Consider the following 24995-nt stretch of genomic DNA (forward strand, 5'->3'; position numbering starts at 1 on the left):
GTTTTTGATAAACACTGGGGAAGGAAAATAAATTTCAATTCTTTTAAAAATACATTTCCTGATTTCTGTCCCATTATAATCTATTCTGGTTAAAAACAAAGGAATCCTGTTCAAGTTGTCTGTAGATTATGTTAAAAAGAACAGGAAAAAAGAATTGTGATCACTTTGGGATAATTCCCCAATATTTAATCTGCACAAGTTCATCTTCTTCTAGAAGCGTGGAGAACTTCTCATGCTTTTGGGTAGGACCATGTTGATGTACCTTTACAGATGAAGAAGCTATAGCTGTTCTCTGCGATTTTAGCACTCCATTTCTATAAGAAAAACACTAAGTAGAAAGTATGAGAGTATATGAGTATATTTAAAGCTACAAACATAAAGTTGGGGACAATTAAATTGTTTTTACACTGTATTTGGTCCTCTTTTTCTTCTTGGTATATCTGGTCTAAACAGTAACTCCACTCTAATTTTACAGTTATTTGAGAATGAAATCAGTAATAACACCTTGTTCAGCTAGGTGATCTTCTGCATCCACATTTCTTATCTTTAGCAGGTAGTCAGTGTTGGTATCAGTAGGTCAGTGTCAGTAAGGTCATTGATATCAAGAAATCTCAGGCTAAGGAGGCAGCTGAGAAAATGTTTCCAAACCAGAGTGCTACATTTCCATTCCTTCATGTCATAAACATGTTTTGTCTCTTAGACTGAATAATTTGGTGATCCAGAGCTAATTTGCAAATCAGGAATCTGATATGTGAGGAAATAGGAGAGTTTTAGTGTCTCCTTGGTGCCCACTGCCCTGAGTTCACTGATTCTAACAGCACTATTTATTTTGCATTGGTATTTCCGAATCAGATAGAACAAGCAACAAAATTTTCCTCTTGGTGGGTGTGGTGAATGAGGTCTCTACCAATGTGAGTTCAGGACATGAGGTTGATTTTGTAAGGTAGAGTAATAACTGGTGCTGTCCTTACATCTCAGTGTTCTCTTCTGCTGAAATAAGATTGGAGGTTTATTTTTGCTGCTGTCATAGAGAAAAACTGGAAATTTTTATAATTCCAGAGCTTTTCATCTGCTTTGGTTTTGTATGAGGACTTAAACAAACAGTGGCAGACACAGGGAAGCTTTTTTTATTGGCCTTCTGATGTACTTTATGCTGAAGAGAACTTTTGTTCTTCTTTTTTGCATGGAAGCCATCATCTATGACTTTAATTGTCTTTGACTTTGCACTGTCTTCACTTTATAGATGAGAAAACTATATTGAGTCACCTATCTGAGCTCACCAGCAGGCAAAGATAGCAGAGATAAAACTCTGTTCAGTAAAGGTTCTGAGGATCCTGAACACTGTCTTTCCTTTATCTTTTCCTCCTTCTATAATTATATTATTTGTAACTGTTTCACCAACAGAGTTCTTAGTTATTGTTTGATTTTTATGTCCAAAAGTGGAATATTATCTGCGGAGTACGTGGAGTTTCCTGAAGATTACTGTCTCTCAAAATATACCATCTTTCAGTTGTTGATGCCTATTCACATGTTTTTAAAATACTCCCTGTTTTTAACAAATAGCCTTAGTTTAAAGTATGTTTAACTGTGTAATATACTCACTTACACATAGAAAATTAGCATACTTTGTATGCATGCTATAAATATCTGTTCCTAAACTAGTTCATTTTTTCTTAGGAGCTATTAAGCTAAATAGTATGGAGGTGAGGTCCTTGGTTTTACTCACAGTCCTCTCATCTGCTTTAATGTATAAACAGTTTTAGACAATCAATAATACAGTACTTTCTTTGGTTCTTCTCCTTTTGAGAAATGGAGAAGTACATCTGCAGATTCTTCTTTACCTTCCAGGACAGTCTTTAGATACATACACACTGTGTGCAAATGAGCTGAAATAATGAGCTCAGGAAACGTCTCAGTTAGGCACACAGAAATTATCCTTGATTGTATTTACCTACACGGACTTCAAAGTTTCCCAATAAAAGAATACACTGTATGGATTCTTTAAAATCTTTCATAATTTCAGAGAACAATATAAGTGATTAGCAGAAAGGAGAACTCAAATGATAATTTGGTCTTCATGTTCATTCACTTCTCATCTACTCTTTCTAACTAGGTCATTTAGTTCAAATTATGTTGTAAATACCTGTCCACAAGGGAATGGGCAAAGGGCTATTCATTTAACATAGGTCATCTAAGCAAGCATCACAGGAAAATAGCTTTGAACCTCCTTTGATCACTTCCACATTTACCTCTGTGAAAGACTTCACAGCACAAACTCTTTTTCCCCAAGTAATATCACATCAGAGTTCCTTTTTCTGCCTCCCTTCCTCCACACATTAAACCTTCAGCTGCAAAAGAAACTTTAGAAAATGATTTTGTCTTTAATCCTCCTGAGTGATGTTCTCACAATAAATCAAAATGTTTGCACTTACAGCATCAGTAGCTTCAGAAGTGAAAAACAAAAATTAGTCCTAACCTGTGTTTGTGCTGAGTGTTGTCTTAAATAAATGACTTTGCAGGAGTTTTCTGCTCCTTCTTTAGATGTCTTTGCAGAAATTTATTTCAATCCTTAATTCAGAAAAGTACTTCTTTTCCAGCAATGCTGCAAACTAATTCTGGGACCAGAAAGTCCATCTGGGCTCACATATGGCTCTGATACTCTCATATTTGGTAAACGCTGTTTACTCAAAACTCATCTGCCTGTCTGGGTGTTTCTGTTAGAGCTGACAGAAGAGAATCTAGTCCATTCTCTTATGGTTTTACTGGCTGGGCAGTCTGTGGTATAAAAGTGGTAAAAATTTTCAGTAGAAAAATAAATGTTAAACATAATCATATTTATGAGTGTATCCTAATTGTTAAGATGTAGACGAATTAGAGGATACATTCAATGTACTACACTTTATTCAGGTGCTGCATTCTTATTTGAGTGGATTAGTCATGATTATAATTTACACCTGAATTTTCTCATTTTATTCAAGTTTTCTAGAATGAAAATCATTCTGGTTTTCTTATCTACCGACTACATGTATGCCTATTTCTGGTAGGGCTTTATTGTGCATGTAGGGCTCAAATAGGTATTTCAAACCATAATATTTTATCTGTCCAAAAAACAAGTGCGGTAGGTGTAATACAAATGATCTCACTCAAATCCTTACAGCTTTTTGGAGACTAACATCATACCCCTTTTTCTCCACCATCTATATATCAGCAGGGTTGATGGTGGTTGCAGTAGGTGGTCACAGGATTCTTCTTCCTCTAGAATAAGTGTACACTGCCTTCCACTTTTTCCACCTCATTTGCAGCATAATCCCTCCAACTAAGCAGATACCATTATGGCACTGAGACCCTCCATACACAACCACTACCTTGGTTATATCTGTATTAGTTGCATAATGTAAAGGTTTGTTCTCCTTTCTCTTGTCCTTTAAGCTATCCAGGTCCATGTTTTTTGATGTAATTTCAGTAAACCCAGTTCACCTTACATCCGGTAATGAGGCAGTATTTCTGTTTGTGTCCATTGCAGGCAGCTCATTCATGGAACTGTGCTACTTAGCATGAAGTTGTACAGTGTGCTTCCAGCAGCAATGATTACCCCAGGCATCTGTAGTGTTGATGCACCAACATCAGTAACATTGCAGGTAAGAAAATGAAAAAGCCAATGAATAGTGTTTTTTTCCAGCAAAGTGCAAAAAATAGGATTTTTCCCACAGCTCATCGGGACATCAAAAATTGAAAATGCTATTTCCATTATAGCTGCTCAGAGAGAGCATGTTAATCTTTATGGATAGAAAAATATAATGCTGCATAGTGTATGCTAATTTTTACATCACATACCACCTCTGAGGACCACAGAATGTTTTCATTGAATTTTTTATTCATAAAATTTTCGTTCCAAAAATACTTTGACAAAAATTGCTGACTTCTTACCTGACTTGCAGCTGCCTTTTCAGGTCTGAACTTTTGTTCCATGTACTATTGAACTGCATGCCATTATAAGTGTAACATACAACTTGCAATAAGCATGAAGGACTTATAAAGGAAGTAGCTACAAGGAAATTGTCAGTAAGCATCAGTAAAACTCTATCTCCATGACTACATGCCGACAATCCACCAACTCCAAGCAGAATAGTGCTCCCAATACTGAAAATGCAGTAAGTCTGCCTGGATGTTTTGTCATATTTCCAAGTTGAACAAAGCAATTGGATACCTCAAAAGAAAATCAAATTGTTTTCTGTATTAAAAAGCTGAAACAACTGTTAGCAAATGGCTTGTAATAGTAGATCATATGGATAAATGAGGCTGGCCTAAAAATTTCCTGGTTTTAATGGACAGGGGATTTTCTTGTCTGAAGAATTCAGTCCAAGAAAGTGCCTTAGAATAGCTCTCTCTATTAATAATAAAGGAAGTCGAGATATTAAATGAATGCTCATTTATAATTTGTCTCTGCTAAAAGAAGCTGGACAGGAGGGTCTCCCATTTTTTCCCTTTCATTATCGGTTCTCATATAAGTGACAGTATCATGATTTTGAACATAACGTAAATAGTGCCATAAGGATTGCTTTTCTGATATCGCCAAGATGAGATTTACATTTTCTAGGGCATAACTTTGCTAGCATTTGACAAACGATGCATACTAAATGCATACACGTATATGAAATAGATAGATAAAAAATGATGATGTGAGTTAGCAAGCCAAAATGTGATGTGCAAATTTAGCTGGATTTTAAGGAGCTACCTGAATTTTCAGCTGACTGTATTCAGATCACCAAATACCACAAACTTCTTAGTTTTGGTAGAATGTTTTCTTTCTCTGCATCTTAAAAACATTCTAAATTTCTAATGTCTATATGGAAGTGCAAAGAATGAAAGAAATTGTAGATGCTGTACAATGTATAAGTAGTTGATCATAAGGAACTGACATGAGGAACCTGATTCTTTTATCTTACACTGGAAAGTGCATGTCAGAATTATCCCTATATTTATGGAAAAATAAATCTGTAATAATAGAAACTTTTCATTTAAGACCCACCTAATTAAAAAACAAGAGAGGAGGAAAGAAAGTAAAAACAACTTCAGCTTTCTGAACATAGTGAAATAGACTAGATGAAATTTTCCCAGGAAAGTCAGAGACAAAGATGCCACTGATTCTTGTGGGCTGACTTTATCACTAACATATTTAGGTAATATGCTGCATGCAGAAAGCATCCTCTTTTCTCTCTCATATTTTGTATGCTTCCTGTACAAATCAACTATGACATTTATTAACTGTTCTAGCAGAATACATATCGCTAATAAGAGTTCAGATTTTCTGTCTCTTTCTCTCTCTCACTTTTTTTTTTTTTTTTTTTTTTTTTTTTTTAAATAAAGATTGAATTTCCTGAAACTGATTTGGAGTTCATTAACCCTGAACCTGAAGAGAGAAGAGATGATCTTGAAGAGCCAACTGAAGAGTGCCTGAAGCATATTGCAAGACTATCACAGGCACATTCTCTCCTGCTGTAAGTTGTACCTGACTAGTCCTGCTGACTCTTATATATCTATTGATCACAATTAAATGTATCCAATACTTCAGAAACTAAATTTTTCTCTGAAGGAGCCTAGCAGGATTGATTTCAGGAACAGCACCTCTAAAAGTGAGAATAGATCAGCAAAGCCTAAATAAGCTCCTGGAGATGGCAGTGTGTTTTACTAGTTTAGAAAACTCTTGTTTTTGCCTTTCTCTTGTTACGTCTTTTCAACTCATTGAGGGAAGTAATTAATTTTTTATTCAAAAGATAAGATCTTCAGGTGATACAGTATGTCTATATTAGTATTATTAAGCAAACCTTTAATTTGTTGAAAATCATCATCCTTTATTAACACTATACTATAGAGGTTAAATAGCATGTAACCATTAAAAATGTGTACAGAGTTCTTTCTAAGCAAAGGAGTAAACATACAAAGTTCAGCATTAAACAGAAGGCACATGGAAACAAAACCAATTGTAGTGTATATAGTGAAGAAGATAAGTATGTTCACATATACGTAGGTTACATAATAAATTAATATTATGTACTATATAATTTTATATATAATCCATGTGAAATTAGGAGCAGAAATACTTATAGAAAGGCATTATGCCAGTCACAGTTAATTATGTGAATCAAATGTCAAAAGATGCATTAGTTTTACAGTGACTAAATAACTTCCCTCCCAGTCTGATATGATGCATCTGTTAAAAAACTTTTCAATTCTGATTTCCTTTTTCTTTCTTCCTTTTATTTTAATCAAGCAATATATTTAATGAACCATAAAACCACAGAATATTCAAACTAGGGATTTTCAGTGACAGAAGTAGATCAACTATCAATAAATGGAAGAGAATACTTCTTTAAGGAGACAGTGGTGAATCCCTGCTTCTGTGGAGCTGTGGAGGTAGACAATGCCATTAGATCCATAAAGGCTATCCAAAGGTTCATGGCTAATGTGTTCGTAAATGACTATTGTACAAGACCAGGCAAACATAGAGCCTATTATATCCTTAGTGCAACAATTTTGTATTCTGTGGGTGCATGAAGGGAGGAAACCACTGCAAATGGCCAGGCTGGCATCGTCTGTGTAAGTTGCATCTCTAGCTGCCACTGTTGGGGCAAAACACTGAGTGAGAAATAGACCGATCACCTGATCTGAGATGACATGTCTTAAATTTTAAAGGAAGAAAATGAGATCATGGTCATTTATGATGATTCACAGAACTAATAGTGTCATTCTGAAGTGGCTTTTTTTTTTTTTTTTTCTGGCTTTATCATATTTACATTACCCTCTGTGGCTTTCTTCACTCCCATCCCTTTCCAGGAGTTGCTCTTACAGAATGTTATGCTGTAACATACAGTATACTTTACTATTCATTGAATTATTTAAGAAGTTCATTACAGGTTGTGTAGTACTTGCAGGAGGTACAAATTCTTTTTCCATCTTGGAATTTTGCAAATCATTGGCACAAGTGGCTGCTGCTAAGACTATGATAAGTTCAATAACATTCTTGGAGGATGAGGAATGGTAGTCCTTGTTTTTTTTTCACATCTTGTTTTCATCTCATGAACAAACTGGTCTACCAAATAAATTGTCAAGTTGAAGAGTAGCTTATTTGGGGGTTTTAATGAAGGAAGTTCATCTTTATTAAGTGATTTCTGATCAAGAAAAATCTGAGAGCCAGAATTTTTTGTTATATCAATATCAGAGGGATTCTTTTTACCTCCCTCAGTAAAGATGGAGTTTGATTAAAATTTGTAAAACTATTTGTTGCCACGAAATCTCAAGTTGTCTTTCTTCCTTGTTTTCGTAGTTCAAGTAAAGTTGGTAAATCTAGGTACCCTTTCAGGGGCAAAATGTATGATGATGCTCCAGGCCTACAAGTTTCAGATATGATTCTGAAATAAAAAGTTATCTGTGGATGGAACACACAAGAAACCACCCTCAGCCTGTCAGGATCCCTCTAGTCATTCTTCTGAAAGCAGATAAGAGAGTGGACAGAAAATGTTCTAAACCCTGTGGCAGAAAAAGGAGAAACACTGGCTAAAACCACACAACTACTTGGCTGTCGTTGTTTCAAACTGTCAAATTCAGTACCATCATGGATGCAGCCCGGCTGTGGCTCTGTGTCCTCATGTTCAGCCATTAGAGACTTGTTGTGCATATTCCTGCCAGGCACACATACTACAGAAGGATGTCCAGCCACATACATCAACACAGACAGAAAGCAGTACCTTACTAGCACATGTGGAAACGCATAGCACTCCCACAAAAGCAGGCAACCTGATTCTGTTCGTTCTCTGCCTGATTAGGATCAAATTCTGCCATTGGAATATATACATACCCTTATCTCTATATATTTAAGTCTGTAGCATTAAAATATTAATTACGCTAGTAGTTGTGCTCAGTTCATCTGCTAGCTAGCTCCTGATCTTCCTCCTTTCCTCAACTGCTGACATCCAGATATACAAACCCCCAAGTTCACAACCATACTGTGGTTACTGGTTTTAGATCTCTTCATGTTATGCAGACATCAGTCTCCCCAGTAACTGATCCAGACACGTGGTTCTTCACAGCAGCTGACTCTCAGACCCTTGTCTCTGGAAGCTGAGATCACTGGTCCTGTTGCCAGCATCTCATGGATGCTGACTAGTGATGGGTTACTAGAGTGGATCAGTGGGTCTGAAAATAATGAACTTCAGCATATGGCACTTGTACTCCTCACAGGTCCACATAGTGTGCAATTTTGTGATCTTTGGAGTCATCATGAAGCCAGATGAGAGAGAGGAAACTGAGTTCATTAGTTGATGCCTGATACCTTGACCGACTTCTGACAGAAGTTGAGATGTGAACCTTTGATGCCTTTTAGGATTACTGTGCTTGAAACACAAAACCCCATAGCCATCTGAGACAATGGCTTCTTTTTGAACATAGCTTGTTTGCCCACAGTGGCTCCCAGTGAAGAAAGGATCAGAGACTGATTTGAAGTCAGGAAAATGACAATCTTTTTTGCCATCTTTCTTTCCAGCATACATGATTTCTTTCTACATTTTCTCACTGCTTCCACTTCCTTTTTTTTTTTTTTTTTTTTTTTTTTTTTTTTTTTTTTTTGTCACTTAATGACTAAGAATCTAGTTTGCCTACCAAACATCACTAGACTGCCTTTGCTGTGAATTGTGATTAGAAAGACTTATTAGAGCCTGGTAGATAGCAGAACATGCCTAAAAAAGGGCACTGATCTGCACATTTCATGAACTGTAGGGGCTGGAAGAGACCTTTAGAGATCATTGAGTCCAACCCCTCACTAAAGCAGGTTCCTTACAGGTCTTCCTGGTGGATGTTGAAATGGGTCTTGAATATCTCCAGAGAAGGAGACTTCACAATGTCTCTGGGCAGATTTTGCTAATCTGTCCACAGGAGAGAAACCTGCAAGTGAGAATCAGAGCCAGGGGGCCAAAATTTGCAACCTCTAGCTTTGCTTTGCTTTCCTGACTCTTTTTTTGTTTGCCTCTTTGTTTTGCTATTTTGTCTTGTTCGGTCTTAGGGCTGAATATGAACAAGCATATAAACTCATTTGTACCATTTCCCCACAAAAGTAAATGAAAATTAAGACCAATTTCCACTGAAACAATTTCCATCATTTAGTGAAAGATATTGAGGGAAATTATCAAAAGGAAAACTAATGAATTATTTAGATTTTAAGTAAGATTTTCTTTCTTCTGTATTTTTCTTTGTGTTGAGAAGAAGGCTAGAAGACAATATATTTTGATGCAGTTGATACAGGGAGGGAAACGTAGACGTAATAACTTAAAGAACTGCATTTTTATCAATACATAGAATTTATTAGCATCTTATCACTTCTGTGTTGAAGAAATAGCTTTATTAGCATAGCAATCTTCAGATGCTAAACTTATGCAAAACAGTTTTATCACATATTTTATATGTTCTATTGTACGTGTATGTAAACCAAACAAAAGTCTAACCCAACCTTTAATTTAATTTTGAATCTTTAAAATATGTTAGTCTAGTTTCTCACAGAGACATGGAAAGAGAAAATGCAATTGCCTCTAAAGCGAAGTGTGAAATCTGTTATTTAGAAACTTGATACAAGGATTGTTTTCTTATCTCATTTTTTAAGTTCAGTGAAGGCTTTAGCTGCTTTAATTTGAACGAAATTTAGCTGCTTTAATTTGAACAAATTGAATAGTTTGGATCATGCTGTTTGAAAGCTTCAATCTCTGCTTAAAGTTAACATATAAAAGGGGTGCTTCACAGAATCACAGAATCACAGAATGGCCAGGGTTAGAAGGTACCTCAACGATCTTGAATCTCCAACCCCCCTGCCACATGCAGGGCCACCAACCTCCCCATTTAATACTAGACCAGGCTGCCCAGGGCCCTATCCAGTCTGGTCTTGCACACCTCTAGAGATGACCACAACCTCTGTGACAGCCTGTTCCAGCACCTCACCACTCTCTCTGAAAGAACTTCCCCCTGACATCCAACCTAAATCTTCCTTCTGTCAACTTAAAACCATTTACCCTTTCTCCTGCAGAATACCATCTGAATGTAAAAGAAAACAAGATGGAAATAAAGTCTTAGGCCTACTTTAATCTCTTTTTCTGTGTGACTTCTCCTTCACCAAGAGAAACATATATGTGTTGTTAAAATAGATATGCTGTGAATTCTGACACAGTCTTTTAAGATGATTGCTAAAATTATATTTTTCTTGAAACGATTACTAAAAGTCATGACTGAATTTGGATCCTGGGTAGATTTTTCTTCTACCTACATTTATGAGCTTATTCTCCTAACAGAGAGGAATAAACATTCTTGTGACATTTTAAAAAAGAGCAAATACAACAGCAAAACTACCTCTCTTCTAAATGTCCAGTGATATGAACTGTGGCAATCTTGAGAATTTGGGAAGGGCTAAGTTCCTTATTTTGGCTAAAAATGCTCTAAATTATTGTAAGTAGAAGGAAGACGGCTCCCTTCCAACTTGGGATATTCTATTCTAAGATGCTGGATTTTAAGCCCAGCTTATGCATCCAGATAATGAAATATTCGACTGGAAATAGACTATTTACATACTGCCTTCTACAAGGTTTCTTACACCTTGAAATATTTAGATGAGTTTTACGTCACAATTAAATTATCTTACTAAGTAGATGGATAACCAATGTGTTCAGCTGCTATGACGAAGATAGCCAGTGTTCATCTTGGCTTCAGTAATGACATGTGTCAACTGGAGATCACTTTGCACTCTCAAGGCTTTGATATCAATTGAAAGAGTTTGAGCTTTGACAGATGATTTCTTCTAATGTTTTCTAATAATACCAAACTCTAGGATTTTAATATAGATGAGGCAAAAACACCTGAATTGGTAATAAATTGAAAATATAAGTAAAAAAATTATTTTGAGGCACTTATGGTGGTGAAATGTGGTGTGATGTCCTTCTATTTTGTCAATATGTTATTCAACCACCTAATATCTCTATGAGGAATTTGGTATTGCATCCTTTGTTTTCATAGCATACTTACAAACAGGTCTTATAAACAGACAGAGATTGATGGGAGCTTTTCTTCCGTTTTATAAGCTGAGGCAAATGCCATGACTCTGTATGGGCACACATGCTCATGTGTGCATGGATTTACCTAAACCCCAATTTTAATGCAAATTTGCTAGAAATAAACATGCCTGTATTAGTCATAGCAAGAACATGAATAAAAACTATGGCTAGTGGTGTTGTATGTCTGGTTGTTACAGAACTTAGATGATCCTTAGCAGATGGAAGTAACAATAAATTCCCCAGTGAAAACCGAATCTTCTTTGTCTCTGTCAGAAAATCTCAGTGAAAACAAACAAACAAACACCAACAACAGTGGAGAAGAAAAATGAGAGTGCTTGGGAAGTGAAATAACCATATATGTGTGTCTTTTGACACTTCATTTTTATATGACCCAAGGCTGACAGATCCAGAGTATAAGTATCACTTTTCTTATGAAAGCTGGTCTGCAGAAAATGATATCCTACCCCAAGGAAAACATGTACATAGCTGAAAAGGAGTGTACTGTATGACTTGGCCCCACAGTACAATAACGTTTGGTGCTACACAAAGCTCCAGGTGGTTTTAATTTCAAACTGAATTTCTAATCTTCTTTTCCAGACTCTCAGAGCAACAGAGAAGAATCTTATGGTTTTATCGTTACTACTGCAATAAGCAAAATTGCTCCCTTCCTCTGGTACTGGGCAGTGCACCCAGTTGGGATCAAACAACTGTGTCAGAAATGTATTCTGTCATGAGGAAATGGAGATTTTCTAACCCTGTGGAGGCACTTGGGCTTCTAACTTTCAGGTAAGGGAAAATTAGTTTAGTAGGAAATTAACAAGAAGAGGAATGATCATTATGTGCTGCTGATTAATTCAGTGTTTCACTTACGCTCAACAAAGTATGCTACTTTGTTGTTTTTGGTTCTGTCGCTCTGTCAAAGTATAGTTATACCGCAACTCCTGTGATGTCCTTAAGTTGAATACACCAGCCCTGTTTTTGGCTGAGAAGGTTTCCTATTTTTCAGAATAATGAGAAGAGTATTTCATTCCGTACAGCAGGTTCAGTCACTTTCTGGTAGCAGGTGATCAATCAAATTCTTAGCTCTTGCATAGCACTCCATATCTTCAAACTACTGTGCTAAGGGGAACTAAGGGGAGATATGAAAGACTGAACTATGCTTCCAGTTAGAGATTATGTGTAAGTATGTGCAGGCTCACCTGTAGCCCATCTTTCTGAAGCAGAATTTTGAAAAATTGAGCAAGTTCTGGGTGATTTCTTCCGCACAACTTCTTACACTGGGAGATGATTTTCAGGAATGTTTGAAATGGTCTAACCTCTGAAGGAATGGCAGATATCAAGGGATAGAATCTGCCTCAGCAGTTATGCTTCCTCTAAAACCTTACTACATATTTTCTGCTAAGTATTCTATCCGTGAAAGCATTAACCCTATGAATGAAATGACTGAGAAATTTGATCTATCAAGTACTAGTCTGGATAAGCATGAGACTGCATCTGCTTTGCAATATCAGTTCCATATTTTACACGTGACCTTTAGAAACAAAATATTTCACCTAGAGCTTTACTCGAGGAGAAAGAACTGTATTTACGCAGCCCCACAATATTCAACAATAGTTGTTTTAAAATGCAAAGCAATTTCCTAAGAATTCCCGTGTCTCAAGTATAAGGAGTTTCACATGTTTGCATATATGTATTTCTGATGTTTAGTGGGAGTGATGGAAGCAAATTCTCTGAAAGATGGAGCATATTATTGGCATTTTGTTTATCATTAATAAATGATTAGAATGTATGAAAGACTCAGTGAAGAAAGGAATACACAGGCAACATGTTTTCTTTCACACTCAAGTAACAAGAGAGTTTGAGCTGGTTTGTCAGAGCAATTTCAGTTCAGACCCTGTGTGTGAGGGACATTTCTGGAGATGAAGAGCTTTACTGTTCCTTGAAGGTGCAGCTCTGCATTAGGTTATGGAAGAATATTAGCTCTTGCCAGGTGCTTCTCAGGGTATTTGAATTATATATCACAAAGCTTCTCAGTATGAAGTGAATGCAGTGTACATGCTGCTTATTCTTGCAGACATTGCTGGGATGGAAAGACAGGATGATGTCATCACTTTGTGTCTCCCAGTGCCACTGTTGTATGTGGCTGGTGCCTCCAGTGATGCCAAAGGGCTATTTATTAAGAACTTGGTTTGTCTCTACAGTTTCTTTCTCAACAAAGACAACACCGATCTATTTTCTTTACTATGAGAAGGAGTTCTGGATCACAGTACCAATCTTTAAAAAAGATTTTGTCGTTCACGTATTTCAGTATTGTACAGGTACATGAACAAGTGGGAAGCTAACATTCTGAAAGAGAGGGATTACATTTCATTTAAGATTTCTAATTTCAAAGATGTCTAGGTCTCATTATTTAACTACTGGGAGACATGTAAATGCAGATTGAGAGAGTGGGCTGAAGGAGCTAAGTACTTTCTATAAAAAAGTATAAAAAAGTTTTCTGAGGTTTCTTCTCATTGTTATCTTTTCCTCAGATTTCAGTCATATTGAAAAGTAAAATAGCATTGAGTACAATCCAACTTCCCTTCACTATTACCTTCCCTGACTTTTGGATTGTAAGCTCCATAACTGAGCTGTTTTTGAAGGTTCATTCACCTCTATCCTGTATTATGCTTGGCTCTGACAATTCATCAACTCAGTTCCTGACTTCTATCATCAACAAAACAGCTCTCTGAATTCTTGTGATTACTGAGACACAGCTGAAAGGTCCATGTTTGTATAAAACATGAGCAGAATATAAAAGAAATACTCTTTATGGATTCATGTCCATTTTAAGGACTTGTGTTACCATCTCTATCTTATCCTAGGTAAGTAAAATAAATTGGGCATATGTTTTATTAACATAGTTCAACTGTGGAGAAGCAGCTGGACCAAATCAGAGCAAATGTCAGTCTAGTGCATCCTGTCCAACAGCAGACATCTAGGGAAGGCAACCAAAATAGGTTAATCATAATAATGTTGCCTTACTCTCCCAGCTTCCAGTAATTTAAGCTCAGAGAGGTTTTTTAGAGTTAATAGCCCTTTTATAGTTTTATTTTCATTTTTCTTAATAAAAATGAATTTAGTGTTTATAACTGAACTTAAAAGACGTTCTGGAGCAAGGAGATCCACACTTGAGCTCTATATTGTAAACTATGACACATACAAATTATACCATATTGTAAGGAGCGTCATAAAAGATCAAGATGTTCCAATCACTCAGAATATTGCTTCATTTTTAGGAATTTCACTTTGCAGTATCCAACAGAAAAGCTGAATTTCTGCAACAATATGCTACCTCTTTACATGGTTTAGGGAAGGTACTCAAAATCACTAATCTTTTGCAAAATCTTAGGCTGGGGACCCTAATTTACCATTCTTTTCACAGCAGAGAAGAGGCGTCTGTTGTGATTCAGCCCAAGCTCATATTTGCAAGGATAAAAAAATCAAATCATTGGAGGTGCTAACTCATTGTATGAGTTACAAGGCAGCATTGGAGTGCTTAGGGAAAGCTATCATGACCCATCAAATTAAGCCCTGTTATCCTGCATCTGAGTTAGAACTGTCTTTGCAGCTTTCTGAAACTTCTAAATTGTCCACAGTGTACACAATGTACAGCTAAATATACAGTTTAATAGATGTTTCTTGTTCTTTGGGCACATCTCTCCTGCTTTTGCTCTTCATCTTTTCAAGCACGTATGAGGGCAGCCAAATGATACCATAGTCATTTATGTGGAAAGGAAGAACATTCATAAATTGGAAACTCAATAATGGTATATTTCAGAGATATATTTAGCAGCAGTCTTGAATCCAGTACTTGGAACAAGTGCATTGATTCTTAAAGCCCCAGAAGCCAACGCTTTAAAAAATAATAATAGTAAATAAATAATAGTAAATAAAAATAATAATAGTAAAAAGATTGTTTCTTTAATCAATAAATATGGGATGAGACAGCTGTCAAGGAAAAGTGAAAAATAGGATTTTATACTTCTAATTTTACTTCTAATTTCAGGGATGGGTGATTGAAGGGATTGCCTGAAAAATATATATTTCTTCTTCCTAAAGCAAAAGTATAAGGATGGTCCCTTCCACCATTGCTTATTGGTGCCCTATGAGTTTTACTATAGACATCACCTATTGGTCATGGCAAAAAAAAGACAAAATTCAGTGAAATTTGGTCTAGTCCACTATTATATGGGGAGATTGATGGCCCTGCATGTAGCAGGGGGTTGAAGATTCATGATTCTTGAGGTCCCTTCCTACCCTGGCCATTCTGTGATTCTGTGAAATTAGAGCTTTCTCTGACCATATCTACTTTTCGTGACAGACTGGGGAAATGACACCAGAATACTTGTTTATTCAAAGAATTTTCTTCTTAACTGAGAGGCACCAAAGACAGTGTTAGAAATGGTACCTCATATGGTGTATCGCTAGTATGCCAATGTTCTGTGTATGTATAAAGCAATCATACTTGCAAATTTTTGTCAGGTTATTTTGATTTCAAATGATCTAAAAGGAAAGCCAAAATGAATTCATTAACCCAAATAGCAGAAATTAGGCTCTTTCATACTCCTGCATGGACAGAGATAATATGCTTATGGTTATAGTATCCCTCAGCCTTTGACTTTCAAAACATTACTGTTGATTTTCACATTATTTAGCAGAATTTCTGTGGAGCTATAGAGGTTAAGGTATATATAAATATATGTAAAACTCACTTTCTAAACAGTAATTATAATAAAATGGGATAGCTTGAAACTAGCCTGTTCATAAACCTTTGAAAGCCAAATTGATTTGAGACGCCTTGAATCAGATAGCCATTGTTTTAACCTGCAAGTCTGCAATGAATATTAAATAGTTATCAAATAGATGCAGCTAACGCATATCTGGCCTCTCTGCAACTTATTTGATTAAAAGGGTCCTAAATGTATATCAACGTGGAGGGCAACCATGGGTTTATGCAAAGAAATAGAGAAAACAATGATCTATAATTAGTTTTGTGCTTTGTTTTAACATGTTCTAGAGCTGCAGAATTTTGTGGTGTGGATGGCTCATGAAAGGCCATTTCATTCTTTACAGAAGTACTCAAACACTAGAAAATGCAGTAAAACGACATATCAGTTTATCTGACAAATATCTTCAAGCATGGGGGTATTTGAAACATTGCAATAAGAAAAATGAAACACACATCTATTTCTCATTTACAATCAAGTCACTGGCAAATGCCAAAATCTCAAGAGAATATCACAAATCCACAGGATACCTCAGCAGCACTTAGTTTTCTGTTTGAATCTGATTTAACTGAAAGGTGCAGCCAGACAAGATGCTCCGTACTGGCTATCTGTATGAGAATAATAAAGGACTGGATGTTGCTCTTATTTCTAAAGCAAATTGTAGTCTGTTCTCATTCAGCTCAATATTCAGCTTTTTCAGAAACTGTTGTAAAATCTCATGGGAAACCTAACAATTATAAACTACTCAGACAGAAGTTACAAAATGGATGGCTGTCAATCACTGGCATCATGCAGGGATAAAAGAACAAAACAGCAAAAGGTTACTTGAGGTTAAATATCAAAGGAAATCAGTTTAATAACTTAAGGAGTATGCAGGCTTCAAGACAAGCTGTGAAGGGGAAATTTGAAGTCCATCATAATGTTAACTGTTGTGGACTAGACCTGACAACCATTGTTTACGTATTGTTTTTTTCTTCAGTAGTGTCCTTGAGAATATAAATGTGGGACAAACTTATGAGACACAGTCCCAGTTGTGGAATATCCATTACCTGAATGGATGGCAAACATATAATTATTCGAAAGAAGAAAGGTACTGTGTGTTGCAATTCAGGAAAATGAATGAGGATCACAGTAGTTCTATCCACTTAATTATTTATTGACCTTGTTTGTTGAGGGGGAAAAAATAGAAGAAAGGGAACAGAAAGGAAAGGAAGAGGAAGACCATAGCTAGAAGTAATTGGAAACCTGAATGAAAATGTCCAGTTTCAATCACATTTAGAATCTGTGCAATGAAAAAAATCAAACATTTTTAAGTGTTTTATTTTAAGTTGTGATTTTTTCTTGCTAAATTTTTGGATACAGTCTTAAAACAGCCAGGGAGAGGGGTGCCCAAATCTCTGCTTTCACAAACAGTTGTCAAAGGTCAGACATCAAGAACCTGATAGTCATGGCTCAAATTTTTTCCAAAACTGATCAGATATATGCACTTGAAATAAGCTCTTGCTCCTTAGGAGCCCAAAAGGCTGTAGTATTGACTCTGCTGTGATATGGTCATCTCATCTCATTCTTGAGTTCTCATTGTGTATATAAAAGTTACATATTCTTTATAGCAAGCCTTGGAAATCACCTATGCCCCAGTATGTAAACAGCGACCATGTTTTGTTAGACCTGAAGTGATTTCTCACAGTGAGTTACAGAGCCATCTGTTGAATGAGGCCACCAAGAGCTGGGTCCTGCGCTTTGGCCACAACAACCCCAGGAAGTGTTATAGGCTTGGGGCAAAGTTCCTGGAAGACTGTATAGAAGAAAGGGATCTAGGGGTGTTGATAGATGGCTAAACATAAATCAGTCTTGTAGGCACCCTAACTTGTATCAGAAATAGCATAGTCGACAGGAGCAGGGAAGTGGTATTTTCCCTGTACTCAGCTCTGGTGAGGCCAAACCTTGAGTCAGATGCTGTACTAAAGGACATGGTGTAGTGGGAGAATGTCAGTGGTAGGTGGACAGTTGGACTGGATGATCTTGGAAGTGTTTTCCAACACTGGTGGAAGATTCTGTGTCTATATGGAACATATTTCATTGTTCAGAAACCTGCTGAATTAGGGGAGAAGAGAAAGAAATTGACTAATTCCCATATTATCAGCACATGCTTGGCACATAAGCCTTTGGAGCAACTGCAAAATTAGGTAATAGAATGATATGGAAAGAACTAATTTTTTTAATATGTGATACTCCTTGAAGTATCTTTTGTTCTAAATAGCCATATGAATATTAAAGTAACAACTTCATGTTCCTAATAGGTTGCCTGTAAAAAAACAAGTAAAAAAATAAACAGTACTTGCAAAGTGGGCTAATTTGGGACAAACATGATAATTTATTTATAAAGTATTCTGTCTGTCCCCATCAAGGCTCTCCCAGCATCATGCAAGTGTTTATTAACTGTACTATAAACATCATCAAATATGTACCATAACAGAAAAATATAATATTAAAATATTAAATGAGCTACATTAACAGGGAGTTTGAAAGTATTACAGCTGGTATCAGTACAAAAAACCAGATATCTCAAGTAAGTCTGACTCTTAGCTATTTGTTCTCTAAATGTCCACTTTTATTGGAAGAAATGTAGTTAATTTGGTGATCAAAGCATATATAGGTCTGTTTATTATTTTACTTCAGTTTATTTTATTAAATTTAAAAGCTCAACTTTTGAGCTGCATGGGCCATTATACTTCAGAGCACTTACCTTTACAATTTCTTTTCTTGTGATAGCAATCAGCAAGTCAGTGCTGCAAATGTGGCACTGCCTCTAGTGTTTTACTTCTGATTTATTTTTTAGTGGATATAGAGTTTACAAAAGGTGCTGGATAAAAAGCTGGGAGAAGACCAGTCTGTTTCTCTGCTGAGCATATAAAACAGTAATATTGATGGCCCCCTTAGACCTTCTGCCATAGGTGACAGTTCTGATTTCAAAGGAATTCCTCCAGGGCAAATTGCAACATAATCTGTGGTCTTTATTCATCATTTTTACGTATGGCATGGAGTGACAAATCAGTGAGACACTGGACTGCAGTGCATGAAAGAGTCTAATGGCTGTATTTGTTCAGAAGTTGAGGGATATATTGCTTCTTGTGGGGCAGATACTTGCCCTTAGAGAACTGAACTGCAGCCCAGTAGCCCTTTAAAACAATATCTAATTGACTGTGGTGCATCTGAAGACATTTCTGCCCCTTTGGCACAGATGATAACTCTTACAGTTCTGATGAGGGAAAGGTTTGTATGAACATTCCCAGTTTGCTTCAGAAGACCGAAGAGACTCTTGGGATTGTAATGGACAAATGTCAAGTACTGCTAAATAGTTAAGCATGTTGACGTGTAACAGATACGCAGATGAACACATCTATTCTTTTCTTCATAAAAGCAGGACCATGGCAGAATGCTTAAGTGTAAAGCAACTTAGGCGACTTTTTTGTTCTTGAAATTCTCTGTGAGCATCAAAAGGGCAGCATATCAAAATCTAGAAATTTTTTTTGCTTCTTTTTTTCTTTTCTGAAGTAAGTCAACTTTTGAATATTAGAAGAAACACTGTATTCTTTGTCTTTTTCTAAGAGAAACTTTTAACAGGCAGTTTTGATCAGTCAAGATTACATCAACATTTCATTCTCTTTATTTGAAAGAAAAAAAAAATTGAGTGGCTATATTATTTGTCCTCCTTTCCCTATTTTTATCATTGCTGCCACAGCATCTTCTTTTATCAGTTACAGTTACAGTTTCATCACAAAGTCTGTATTAGGACACAGTCATACTGATTTCAACTAGATTGTTTTGAGAATGCAGCTTATTTTAAACACTCGTTGAACATTTCCTGCCAGGATTTATTGAGGGTATAGCTTCTGATGAGCACTGATTGAGCATTTTCCCATCAGAGAAGCATTTTTCACAAACTTGGAGACCTTCTGAGGGAATGCCTTGATTTTTTTTACTAAATTTTCTTTCAGGAGAACTAAAGTGAAAAACTGCTTTCCACTTCCAAATTACTTCTGTTTAAAAATATTTAAAATTTTGTTATGTTATGAACCAGGAGCACTGACACTGCAACAGTTTTTCTAACATGAAGCCTCACTGTATGGAAATTTTCAAGTTTTCATGCTGTTACTCAAAACAAATGCTTTCAAGTGACTGTTAAGTGTTTCCATTGCACAGAAATTTCCTATTACAGCTAAAAACAGCAAGGGAGGATGCACAATTGCCTTCATATTTCAATAAATATAAAGGAAATTATAATGCTTGATAATTCAAAATAAAAAAAAGGCACTTGAAGATCAGTGTTCCAAGGTACTGGGTTTATGATTTTCTTGTACAGTGCTATAGCAGTCAATCCAATTAAGCGATCTACTCTCTATTTCTTGACTCTTGCTGCAGTGAAGGAAATGAAATGATTTTTTCTATTCCATTTGGAGAAAAAACTGTTTTTCTAGCATTTCACATCAGTAAGAGCTCAAGAGAGTTGCAGTGCATAAACAGTGTCTTGGTACCTCTTAGTAATATCTATTTGTTTTGCTTTAGTTTTCCAGATAAAGATATTCGCCGAACAGCAGTCCAGCAAATAGAAAATCTGTCAAATGATGAATTGTTAGAATATCTCCCACAGCTGGTCCAGGTAAGAAAAAATTTTTAGCCAATGGTGTCTTTTGTCCAGATCAATAAGTTCATTAAACACTTTTGGTTCTTTCAGTTTTATATATTGTAAGAGCAATAAGTAAGAAAGACTGACCAGCTGATGAAATGTTTGAATTAACAGGACAGACATATGGATATTCTCACTTGAGAGAATGCAATTGTTTTGGTAATGTCATTGATCTTTTCCATGTACCACAAAGTGACCTTTCTACAGAAAGGAAGAAAAGAAAAAAAAAGCAAGAAGAAAAAGCATCTGTATAAAACAAATGCTGCTATGACTGCCAGGCCAGGGCCTGGGCTATGTTGTGGTCAAAAAGAGGTTTCTTTGCAATGAATCACATTTCTCTAGTGTCACATACACAGTGAAAATCATTGTCAGCACACAGTAACTACATCAAGTTGGTTATAGAATAGTTCCTTCAGAGATGTACACTGCTTTTCAGTGGAAACTAATGTTTTACGTATTACGGGCCTGTTGCAAAATAATAACTTTGTGTTGAATCAGTCCTGTTCTTTAGTTGAGGAGGAGCTAGTCTTATCCACTTATTTTGTAATTCCAACCACATGGTTTTCTTAGAGTTCTTCATTTTAGAGTTCCTAAGGGTTTTATTTGTGGGGTTTTTTTTCAATATGTTTATATTTATATGCACACATATCCATGCACACATGCATATTTGTATGTAGATACATAAGTACACATGAATGCACATATCTATGTAGTCCTTTACTATGAAGAAGTGGAACCATCACACCTTTACAACATTCAGCACATTTGAATGCTTATGGAAGATTTCACCTTTCACAGCTCCTGTTTCAAAATAAATTTTTGGATAGAATTTATTTTCCAAATGAAAATGGCAAAAATGTAAATAAAGCAAAGACTGTATATTTGCATGTATATTTATGTCCAAAATCCAGATGATATCCTGTTGTCTTGCAGGGGATAGTATGTACTTGTGTCCTGAAGTTTCATTTCATGGGCATTCTCCATAAGTTGGATTGTTTCATGCAAACTAATCACTGGAGATACTATCCTTTCCAATTAATTTTACTTATGTAAGTGAAAGATAGCAAGACCAGCATTCAGGTGATTGTTCTTTTTATCTGTTAAGGTGCTTAAGTTTGAGTGGAGTCTGGAAGGCCCTCTAATGAAACTCCTGCTGAATCGCTCTCTTCAGAGCATCCAAGTAGCCCATCAACTTTACTGGTAAGACTGTTTTTTTATTATTAATTCATCCATTTTCCATTACAGTGAATATTATCCATCACTCCATCAGTGACAAACTCTGTTTAAAATGAACAGTAGTTTTTTTCACTCTCTCATCATTATCCTTTTAGTAGTGGATATGAGTAAAAGTCCTGCTTATCTCTGACTTCATCCTGTCCCTAGAGAAAAAATTGAAGGTCAGCTCTCTTAATTAAGGTACCATTTGTATTTTTTTCCTTATCTGGTTTGAACATAAAGTAGTCTTACTCAGAACTTGCAAGATGTCCAAGCAGCATTGACTTACTGATAAAAGGTCCTGTTTTTGAGATTTCTGTGACCTCTTCTGAAGATTTCAGACTTCTCATGTCTATTCAAGTAAGTCTCCTGAAGCATCTACAAATCATTCTAACTTGTGATAGCAGTGTTCCCATTCCTTTTAGTAGTCATGAAGATGTAACAGTTCTGATAGTAACCACCATTCACTGTCTAGCTATACAATGAAGGGATATCTGTAATCATATTATTTGCGTGCAGTGATTACTGTTTGCACTGCCATCACTTCAAGGCTGTCGGAAAAGGAATGTATCTTCTGTCATCTGTACTGCTCTGTGATCTGAAAATCTAGCTTTTTTTTTTTTTCATGTTTAGTAATGATGGATAAAATGAACTTTCATTTACAGTTCAACTGGTTCAGATCTCTGAAAGCAAAAGCTTTCCTCCCTGCGAAGCAAAGACAACAGCTTGAAATGTAATCATTTTGTTGATGAAGTGTGGGGTCAGAGAGAGCATAGATCTTATTTTTATATCTGCATGATCTCTGGAAATATTAGGACAAAACAGAATTTTGGCTGTGTTCATTTCACTGAAACAAATAGGATAATAGTAATATGCCTAATCAGTGTATTTGTTAAAGAGGCACCACATTTAGCATGTGTAAACTTCTTCCACTTTACTTTGCAACATAGACCTGTGTAGATCCATCCTTTTTCTTTTTTTCCTAATTTTGTTTGACTTATGTGATGGTACAGCCTTGGGAAATACATAGAAGAAATTGTATCTTGAGCAATTGATATCCTTATCTAGCATCATATAATTTAATGTGGTAAAGGGCTTATATTTTATATATATCTTAATCATAGAATCACAGAATGGCTTGGGTTGGAAGGAACCTCAAGGATCATCAAGCTCCAATCCCCCTGCTACAGGGGCAGGGCCACCACCCTCCCCATTTAATACCAGACCAGGCTGCCCAGGGCCCCATCCAACCTGGCCTTGAACACCTCCAGGGATGGGGCATCCACAATCTCTCTGGGCAGTCTGTTCCAGCACCTCACCACTCTCTTGGTAAAGAACTTCCCCCTCGTATCCAGTCTAAATCTTCTTCAACTTAAAACCATTTCCTCTTGTCCTGTTGTTATCTACCCTTTCAAAGAGTTGGCTCCCCTCTTATTTATAGGCTCCCTTTAAGTTCTGGAAGGCTACAATGAGGTCACCCTGCAGCCTTAATATATAATATTACTGAACACACTTATATCTAGTAGAATATTTCTAAATGTTCACTGTATTCTGTGCCTTTTAGCTGGTAGCACGTGTTGATGTCATCCAACCCTGGGTTATTGTACAAGCACTTTTTATCCCTGTGTGCATCAGGAAGTGGAGATATCATCAGCTACTGTGTGTTTATTAAATATTTTGATTACCCTCTTATGCTTTGGTTGCAGATGGAAACTACTAATTTACTAAATATCTTTCTGGAATATCCCATGGATACTTCCCTTAATAGTATTTCCAAATTGCATAAATAGTAATTTGCTATTTATCCCCAAATAAACAAGTGTAAAGAAGGTATATTTTACCTGAAATGTAAACATTAGTTTCTTAGATGGGTAACTTTTGATTAAATGTTAAAATTAGTATATATTCCTGTGTATAGATATGTAAATATAAATACAAATACACATTTATATGTATGTATAAATGCATGTATAAATATAATGCATACATAAATTCAAATATATATTCAAATGTATATGTTTTCAAATATATTTTTTTTTATTTTCTGGATTTTCAGTACCTTATCTGGCAGACGTTCTTGGCAGAAATTTGATGGATTCACTTATTCATTCATTTAAAACTGGGACAGGGTTTTTTATTAACAAGTATCTACCCAGTGCCTGGACAGGAATCTGCAGGACCACTGCACAACACTGTCATGTGTCGTGTTTTCCCATGTGATAGCTGTGTTTCTGTAATAAGAAACCAATACATACCAGTAGATGATGGGTTTCTGAGAACAAATTCTCTTAATGCACTTTACTTAGAATATGGGAAAGCCTGGGTGAGTGGAGCAACGTGAGAAAATACTATAATACAGAAATAGCAGCAGCCACCTCTAAAGTAGCCATCCTTGAAAGTATAGTAGTATAATAGTATTATAACTATGTGCACCCAGAATACACAGAGCAGTCATTAGTTTTAGGAGGAGAGATGTCTTCTCAAGGCATGCCTGCTTGGCTACTCTCAAAAACTGATAATTTTTTTAAAAGCCTGACTGGACTCGAGTGTTTAATATATATGTTTAGCTGCACAAAGTGATCATGAAAGTATCCAGTCATACCTCTTTTATTTAGTCTTTTTGTTCAAGCATTTCAATATGAATTGGAGAGTTTAAATATAGCACACACCTATAGTGTTCATCAGACTCTACGCTTTTCTTCTTTATCTACTCTGCTCCACCATGATCTCCAGAAGTAAGCTGTTTTCCACCAAGCATTTAAATGTATGCAATTATTAATATTTCTGTTCCAGAACTTTTAAATCTGGTTTCCCAAGTAATAAATTCTATTTAGAAAGTTTAGCAGTAATTTCATAGTTTGTATTAATAAAGGCTTTCATTTACTCTGCAAACTGGATTTGTCTTTATAAAAGCAATGGAAAACTGAGTTTTGTCCAGTTACCTCTAAAGAGATTTTCAAAAAAAGCTCATTAAGTTAATAATACAGGCAACATACGTGTGCAAGCATGCTCCCAAATCTTTTTTAAGAAGTGCAGTTAGATAGCGTTTTATTCTCTGAAGCATTTAATTCTGTTTCTTAACAAGATTGGTAACCAAACCCAGTCTTAGAAGGAAGAATTGGTTAAAACAAGCAGTAGAAATTATATTATGTCAATTTTTTAATTGTAATAAGTGACATTAATGTTCCACTATTAAAAAAAAATCAACGTATGCACCATGTTTCTACCCAAAATAGAACT

At 36.0% G+C, this 24995-nt stretch overlaps 1 protein-coding gene across 4 annotated transcripts in view; it reads left to right on the top strand.

The window, feature by feature from the left end:
• The window catches only part of PIK3C2G (phosphatidylinositol-4-phosphate 3-kinase catalytic subunit type 2 gamma), a 287641-nt gene that overhangs the window by 144757 nt on the left and 117889 nt on the right, over positions 1–24995 (top strand). For all 4 annotated transcript variants that reach the window (XM_048955085.1, XM_048955110.1, XM_048955102.1 and 1 more), the window contains 5 exons: positions 3524–3638; positions 5368–5498; positions 11682–11870; positions 20420–20513; positions 21646–21740. In XM_048955085.1, coding sequence (XP_048811042.1) covers positions 3524–3638; positions 5368–5498; positions 11682–11870; positions 20420–20513; positions 21646–21740 — 624 coding nt within the window. The remainder of the gene's footprint in view (positions 1–3523; positions 3639–5367; positions 5499–11681; positions 11871–20419; positions 20514–21645; positions 21741–24995) is intronic.

The sequence above is a fragment of the Lagopus muta genome, chromosome 1, assembly GCF_023343835.1.
Source record: "Lagopus muta isolate bLagMut1 chromosome 1, bLagMut1 primary, whole genome shotgun sequence".
Classification (NCBI taxonomy): domain Eukaryota; kingdom Metazoa; phylum Chordata; class Aves; order Galliformes; family Phasianidae; genus Lagopus; species Lagopus muta.